General features: G+C 31.6%; 1 protein-coding gene across 1 annotated transcript; it reads left to right on the top strand.

Moving 5' to 3' along the window:
• Positions 1–5993: 5993 nt before the first annotated feature.
• LOC134236483 (probable WRKY transcription factor protein 1) lies at positions 5994–7820 on the top strand. The gene has a single exon (XM_062718667.1). It carries the CDS (start codon positions 5994–5996, stop codon positions 7818–7820), a length of 1827 nt encoding a protein of 608 aa, XP_062574651.1.
• The last annotated feature ends 1197 nt before the right edge of the window (positions 7821–9017 follow it).

Below are 9017 nucleotides of genomic sequence, written 5' to 3'. Positions count from 1 at the left end.
GATATGATAAAAAAATGGTTGTTTTTATAACCGATTTCTTGTACTGTCCCTGGATTTTTTTTTAGGATGATATATGTAAAATTATGCATTGTTTAATAGTTAACATGCCCAGCAATGTACTACGATGTATTGAAATTAGAAATCTTATTTTTTGCAGGGAAAGGCCTTTTCACAACTACATGTATAATAATGATAGAGATTGTCCTATTAGCTCTACGTTGAGTCACACCAGAAAGAAAAAAAGTTTGGCACTCAAATTGCCTTGAAGAAATCCAAATCATATATAAATGTACTTAATAAAATGAACATTTCCCTTCTGGTATAGAAATTGTGAGCTTAAGTTTTTTTTTTTAGTTATGGGTATGTTTTGTCCAATCATTTATGATAATGGCACCTAGTCCCATCTCATGATCATTAGAGATCTCTGTTTACCCTGCTCACAATTTGTATTGTTTGAATGAAATTTTAAGCTTGATATATTTTGTAGCATATTTATGTATTATTTATTGGATTAATAACATAATCTAATGTTACTATTTTATTTAATGACAACACACTTTACTATCTATTGATAGATGTAGTTTTCCTCCGTCGGTAATATCTAATTTATTTTTACACACTTCATGTTGTTCTAAATTACTGCTTTTGAAAATAAAAAGTCTACTTAATATATGATAAGCACGGGATTATGCAAGGAATTTAGATAAGAAATATAGTTGGTAGGCCTAGTAAACTGACATTTTCTAGATTAAAAAATGTTATTTTGTCAATAAGAAACAACACTTAGTGAAGAAAAATATGCTTACTTTCCGAACCCCACCAACTTCCCCTCTCTCTCTCTCTCTCTCTCTCTCTCTCTCTCTCTCTCTCTCTCTTTTAAATCCCTTTCTATTGTATGTCCAATGTTGGGAAGCATGAGTAGACAGTGGAATGTGCAGTGTTTCAGAAATATCACTAGTTTTGATAATAAATATCTTCAAAAGGCCCAGGCCTTCTGTTTTCAAGAGCAATGATTCTGAACATAAGCAATCTACAAGAATCATACAAAGTAAATGTTTATTTAATCATAAAAAAATGAATAATTTGTCACATTCTTCACATATTAAGAAAGCTGCAAGTATTGTCCCTCGATACAACTTGATTTCCAACTATAGGTATTTTATTTTTTTTATCTTTTAGCCCGATCTCTTATCTGTGATGATGAAAAGCAAAAAATTCTAGCATTTGAATTTATTTTAAAAAAAAAAAGGAAAATTAACTTTTATTAAATCCTACAAAATGATAGAAAAATATGTGGTTTAAACAACAATTAAGCCTGTACAAATACCTTAACAACTTTTTACAGATTTTTTTTTGTGTATCCCAAATCCTGAAAATTTCATCTCAAAAATAAAATTTTATTTTTTTTAACATTATTTTTTAGTTCTCCCTCTGAGAAGCTCAAGCTAATCATATCTTTATAAAAACATAATGACGACATCATGTATATATTATAAAAGGGAAAATAGCGTAATTTCTATTTCTTTACAAACACCTGTTGTTATATCTTTCCTTTAATTTATACATACTAGTACCAGGGTTGTTCCAGAAAATATTCAATATTTTTTTCACAGAATTGTTGTTCTTTTATTTGTTTTATCAAAGAATAGTTTAGAGAAAATTACATATTTATAAAGATATATATTATTAATATATTTCATTATATCTATTTCATTAAATTCCACTAGTAAGAAGTCAGAACTAGTTTATATTTTGTACAGATTTTCTTCAACGTTTCTGTAGAATGCATAAAGTTTGAATTTTACTAGTGAAAACATTTGCTTATAAAGTGATCAAACATAATCATCAGAAAATAAAGAAAATTTTGATTATTTCCTCATTCTTTTTGTTCATGGAATTTATCATAATCCATTCATCAAAACTCCTAAACACTGTTGTATTTTCCTCTATCTTTTTATATAAATAAACATGTAATAGAGCAATCCAGACTTATCATAATTTATTTGTAATAAGCATAAATTGTTAAATTACGCGTTTGATTTACAAAGAGCAGCCTGGAGAAAATTTTTCAAATGGATTCTCTCTTTGACTTTGGTACACGGTGCGTATGTTTTAAGTAAATTGACCCTGAACGAAAATTACGCTTTCTTTTAATATGGACGAAGCCATGTGCTGCTTTGCTACTTATAAGAGCATTTGATGAGGTAAAATACCTTGTATAATTACCTTTGAATGTTTGAAGTCTTCTTGAATTTCGTATACAACGGATTTTTGGGGTGATTAGGTGTTTTAAACTACGATTTTATGTGATTAAGATATTGGTTACTAAATACAAAATTAAAAATTACTCAAACCAACAAACGTCTATTTCGGCAAAAAATTCCTGGGTGTTCTAAGAGGGAAGAGGTCATGTTATACAAACCCATTTCCCTCCCAGAATGTCCAAAATATCAAGTAAGACAGTTTAAAATACTGCTGCATATATTTATCATCTTTTCCCTATCATCACTTTATTGCTTAATAAATGACATTAATTAATCTCAAAGTCCTTTGAAACAATACCAGTTCCGAGCAGAGCAAAAACGGACTAAAATTCAGGTTGAAAATGTAATCTGGATTTCAAACAAATCTCTTGATCACAAAATTGCGTGCCCCTCGTCATGATCGGAAAACAATGAAAATATCCGTCAGTATATACTAGTAAATGATAACAAAAAAAAAAAACGTTCTCATTTAATCAACCAGGGCTGTTCAATAAATAATTTAATGACATACAATATAGAAATCATATGACATAAAGTTTGACTTTCTCTCATAAGTGAATCTTTAATGAATCGATTACAGTTTATGTGACCACTTTTCAACAATATTATTCATTTAAAATCCAAAACAAGGGCTTTTCCGCTGCATTATAAATGAATACCTGGTAATAGAATGAAATATAATGAAATTAAACGCTTTATCTCAAAAGTCCATGTAAATACATATTTGAAGCAGAACAAAAAGAAATATTCATTGAAATATGTGAAATTTACAGCAACTAATGTCTGTTTTATAGACACATGAACAGGTTCTTTTCACCTTGTCAACAAAAAACAAGATATAATGAGCATATATAATTAAATGATAGCCTAACGTCCTTGGTGACAAAGACTTACAACAACCAATGTGCTGTTTGCCAAAATTTAACAAATAATCACTGATGATATTTGATGGAATTTAAGACACGTAGCAAAATTGATAGGCATCATTTTTTGGGAAGTTTACAATGTTTTAAAGAAACAGTTAACGGTAAAAAAAAAAGTTTAGTACTCAGCGGACACCCTATGTTTGGAAAAATGAGTGAAAACGGACAGCGTGTAAGAATCTCAAAACAATTATTTTAAAAAAAATCAAAAATTGAAGTTATCCACCTTTGTTTGAATTTCAAACAGATAGTGAAACTTGAATTCATTGCTTTAAACCCTCAAAGCACATTTACAATAAGATGCACTTGACATAAAAGCTAAAGTCTGAGAAAAGCAAAGAATTGCAAAAGCAAAAAAAATAGCTTTATATGTAATTTTCTTAAATATTAGTAGTCCCGTTGTTCAAATTCTTATTCGCGGAGGCAGTCCAATTTCTGGAGAAGTATAGGAAGCAATTTTTGCAAAAAAAATCAAAAAGTTTATGAGAGGATGGGACTAGAATCAGGAATCCACTACATGAAATTTCTTCATGACAGCCTCGAAAACCACACGTCATGAATAGTAAAGTAGTTTTGGGGAAAAACAGAAAGTTAATGTTTTGTCGCATCAACAATATTCGCAAGATCTTTCACCCTTTCACTTGTTTCATTTTTAAAACTTGAAAAAACACCTTTCAGATAGAAGAAACGAGTCAAGGAAATCATAAGATCTGCCAGATGCCAGTATTCGAAGGGCCATACTCAAAAATGTGTTTTAAAAACAATCAGCAATTGGATTAAAAAATAGTTACGGACATGCTTTTCAATTAAAAGAGAATATTAAGTAAAATCATTCAGGATAAATCCTTGAAAAGGGTCTTTTGTTGCTTTGCGAGCAACGAGGACATTTTTTTATTAAACAACCCTCATATGATAGAGATTGTATTTGCTAAGAAGGTAATTGTATCGAAAATAGAACTGACTTTAACTGGGAACTTAGCTATTCTTGTTTCGTCTTTTTTAGTCAATAACTTATTAAAAATTAAAATTAATGTGACTGAATCACAAACAGATCTTTGATTATCAAAATCGATTCACAATATCATTATTATACTAGGATTTTTTTCAATTATACTATAGGTATTCAAATGAAATGCCAGGCTTTGCTTACAATTTCCAAATACGCAACAGAGGGAACAGAAGGAATAATGCAGTGTGACTTTCACATAGAAAATTCCACAGCACACGTTGTATGGTACAATAACCGTGACCACAACATCAGTGTGTGTAATTATCCGGGTTACTGTGAGTTCCCTAATCACCAGAGATACGAGGCTTTTATTAACAATCGGTACTCCTCGTTTGTTATCTCTGCAGCCAGTTATTATGAGGATGACGGAAGATGGTATTGTAATGTTAATGGGCTGGCATCATCAATGAATTTCACAGTTACAAGTACGTGGCAAACAAGAAATCTATGAAGTTTTTTTCAAAAAATATTTGATGTTTTATTTTAACTTTCAAAATTATTTCAGGTATTCCAAAAGATTTTAGATTTACTAATCCGCCCATATCCGGAGTGTCTATACCTGATGATGGTGTTACGCTGAACGCAACAGCAGTATGCTTGTATCCCAAACCTCGCAATGCCACCATGTTGTACCGAATAAAGGTATACAGTACTTTATTGTTATTCGGGTCTTTATGTTGTTTTATTATTAAAGTTTCAAATGCAGGAGACGTTAACAACTCTGATTTTTGTGTTTATGCATTTCATAAAGTAAATTTGGAATGTTACCTGTGATCAAAAGGTTAAAAAATGTTAATGTAAACATTTTCCTTCATTGACAACTTGAAATAGCTTTACCATATTTCAGGGAGATCAACATTTTAATGTCTTTCAACGAAGAGTTCCTGTAATTGAATTTAACGCGGGACATTCAGGAAATTGTCTATCACATCAGAGTGTAATGCTTGTTTCAAACAGTCTATTCAACGCCGATTTTGATTTTGTGATGGATACTAGCGTACTGTTTCAATTTTCCTACAAATTACAGTCTGGCATAGAAAAAACAACAGAAGATGTGGTGGATGTAAAATTTTCCAGCAGTAGGTTGTTTATAATTAATTCAAATACCAAGATAATAAACCATGAAAACGGTTGGCCAATCCATGCCATTTATAATTTGTTTGTTTTTTGTTTTGTTTTGTTTTGTTTTGTTTTTTATTATTTTTTTTTTTTTGTTTTTTCAGGTCGTGAGATAAGAACCTCGACTTCCAAAATTAATGCTAAAACGGGTACGAAATTGTAACTTCATGCATTTCACTTTAAATTTTCTCTATTTTTATTGAAGGTTAAAAACAATTAACACTCGTTACTCTTTTCTATGGTCATACTTATAAATAAATTACCTTACAGAAATAAGCACAAAGACGACAGCTTCCGGGAATCTGCAAAACAAATCTTCCAGCCCCTTGGGTAAATACAAAAATACAACTTCTGTACATATATTTACGATATCCCTTTCGCAAATTAAGAAATAAAAATATCAGGCATCTTATATTGATAAATTTCAAAATTTTGTCACGTCTTCATAATATCACAACAATGAAATCTCATTAAATTTTAAACGGAAACAAAATAAATTGTAGCTTTATGACATACATATTATTTTTTGTTTCAGAAAATTTGTTAATACCAACAGTTTCGATATTAGTCATATTATTAGTACTAGCTACAGCATTCATAGTAGTGTGTCTGTGTAGAAAAGAAGTGCCCCAATGTCCATCAATTCCTTATATTTTATTCAAGAATACAGAATCCGAAATGACTTCACGGTATAGCGATATATCCCTTAACACAGACAAAGATTCAACAAGAAGGAACGTATATAACACTGAAGAAAACAAACCGGTAGAAATGAATACACAAACCCATGAAATACTTAGAAATAAATCGCAAGAGAAAAACACCCAAGTAGAAAAACTAAGTCAACAAGAAGGCGTAGATGCACCAAAAGAAAATAACGATAATGAAAATGTTCGTCGTTTAAAAAAACGAAATCATAAACCTAATTCTGATCCAAGAAATTTGCAATCATCTTCGAAAGGTACGTCCATTAAGAAAAGTGGTCAACAAAATATCAACTATCAAACCAATTCAAGCAACAGAAACATATCTGAACAGAAACCTGCTTTACGGGAAAATACATATCCTATTCCAGGTCAGATACCAAGTCATCAAAATACTGCTCAAACAAATCTCCTATCTCAATCTGTCCCTAATGAAGATCTTTCTACTAACACTAAAACTCCACCAAAGCATTCGACTGAAGAAACTTGTAAAGAACGAAGGGAAGACTCCAAGAACAAAAACACATGCAATGACAATAAATCTTCTACAGGAAAACAAGGTGAAGAGAATCAAATCAAGGGAAAGGGAAAAAACAGAAACGGTGACGAATCTGTTCAGAGAAATATGTCAAACTTGAATATCCATCCTAACACATCGGGTATAAATGCGGAAAACGATTTAGATGTAAACAAAAATAAGAATAGATCCACAACATTTAAATATAATGATCATGGATTATCTCGGGGTCCGAACTCAATGCCGGCACTCGGTCCTCAAGGATATCAGAGGGAAACGCCGAAAAGCAATGAAAGCACCTCCCCTAATAATGATGACACAAACGGGCAATTTTCACAAGAAAATAAAACAAATAAAGGTCCTATAAACACTGATAAGGAAGGTAATCGGGAAGTGAACGAGGGAATGCGTGCAAAAAGATATATACCTGAACAAAAATCCGTTTTACAAGATAATAAGGCACATTATTTTCCAGGTTCGATATCAAGTCATCGTACAAGAGCTAAATCAGATTTTCTATCAAAGTCTCTTTCATTGCCATATGGAATTAGACAGCCTAGGACACAGGATATTTCTGCCAAAGATGATTTAGATTTTGTCAAAAAAATGTCCCCAACATTTAGCAATTATAATTATGACTTATATGGGGCTTCAAACTCAAACTCGGCACTCATTTCTTTTGGAAATAAGAAGAAATCTTCAAAAAACAATGGAAGAGCATCTCCAAGAAATGATGACACACACAGGCAAATTTCACAAGAACATAAAACAAATATTGGTCCTATAGACACTGATAAGGAAGGAAATCGGGAAGTGAACGAGGAAATGCGTGCGAAAAGATATATACCTGAACAAAAACCTGCTTCACATGTTAATAAGGTACATACCTTTCCAGGCTCGATATCAAGTCATCTTACAAGTGCTTCATCAGATTTTCTATCAAAATCTCTTTCATTTTTGCCATATGAAAATAGACATCCTAGAACACAGGATATTACTGCAAAAGATGATTTAGATGTAGTCCAAAAAATATCCCCAACATTTAGAAATGATTCAAACTCAAACCCGGCATTAATTTCTTTTGGAAATAAGAAGAAATCACCAAATAACAATGACAGAGCATCTCATAGCAATGATGGCTCAAACAAGCAATTTCCACAAGAAAATTATTCAGTTAGTGGTCCTACAAGAAATGATAAGGAAAGTAACGGTGAATTTAACGAGGGGATGAGTGCAAGTAAAGGGTCGGCTTCAGAGGACACAAAGGGAGAAGCCTTCGAGTGACAGAGTTAATGGATAAAAATAAATATACTAGCAAAGAAAAAAAATATATTCATTCCTACACTTAGAAAAGATACAACACGCGGTTTTAGATCGATAAAATACCTTATAAGGATAATATTTCACCCATTAATTGTCAAACTTTGAAACCAGTATGTGATAAACATCCATCTGTATAATAATATCTGTATAATAATGTGTAATGTGTATACATTTATAAAAACAACTATTAAAGAAGCAAAATAAAAGTTAAAGAGGGAAGTATTCACGTATAGTACGAGGGGTGATCAAAAAGTTCGCAAACTATCTCTATATTTACAAAATCACAACTCAGATCAAAATGAAATTTGGCACACATAAAGTCACATGTTCTTTAAATAGCATATGTAATGGAACGTTTTCCCTCGTGTTTGTGACGTCACAATGTGAAAATGACGTCATAAGGCAGATCACTTGTGACGAAAAATGATTGATTCAGTCGAATTCGAGAAATGAAAGGTGTAAAGTTAAGCGAATATGTATTAAAATTGGAGAGGACTACTTTGAAACATTTTCAATACTCAGAAACCCTGTATCATTTCCTATTTGGAAGTTATTCAATTAGTTCGCGAACTTTTTGATCACCCCTCGTATCCATGTATACTAGTGTTTATGAAATAAAGATTCAAAACTATTTGATAGTCATGTCGCAAAGTGAATTTTTCAAAGATATTGGAAGTGGTATAGTATATTAGTGATGTCGACTTTTTTGTTTTATATTTTACAAATCATTTTCATATTTGTCTGGAGAAGTTGAACACAATAGCAGCTAAATCTTACACTGACCCTGGTAACTGATATCCTGATATCTCCCCTTAAACTCCTTCAGATGTTTTAAGTTATATTCTTCCCTTTCAGAGTGTATACAGTATATGTAATGCATATAAGCCTCAAGAGTGTTCTTACAAATCAAAGAGTAGCTTCAGCCATAGATAAAAGAAAATGATGAAGATATCGCGTACAGTTCTCGATCTAAAAACAGGACTAAGTACAAAACAAAGAACATGACATATACAGAGACCCTGGACAGTAGGGATCAGGTGCTTAAGAGGAGAAAGCATTCCCTGTCGATCTGTCACCGTGTGCAAGACATATGCATTGATCAGGTAAATGTAGAAATGGTAGGCCAATGTTATTTTTTAAAAAAAAGGTCTCCAATCG

Source organism: Saccostrea cucullata, unplaced genomic scaffold, assembly GCF_032062105.1.
Source record: "Saccostrea cucullata isolate Sc308-1 unplaced genomic scaffold, CSIRO_AGI_Scuc_v1 ctg424, whole genome shotgun sequence".
NCBI classification, from domain to species: Eukaryota; Metazoa; Mollusca; class Bivalvia; order Ostreida; family Ostreidae; genus Saccostrea; species Saccostrea cuccullata.
The sequence above is the reverse complement of the archived record's forward strand: the minus strand, read 5'-3'. Positions and strand labels throughout refer to the sequence as shown.

Excerpts from the sequence above, each read along its gene's own strand:
- LOC134236483 (XM_062718667.1), top strand. The coding sequence starts at position 5,994 with ATGACTTCACGGTATAGCGATATATCCCTTAACACAGACAAAGATTCA.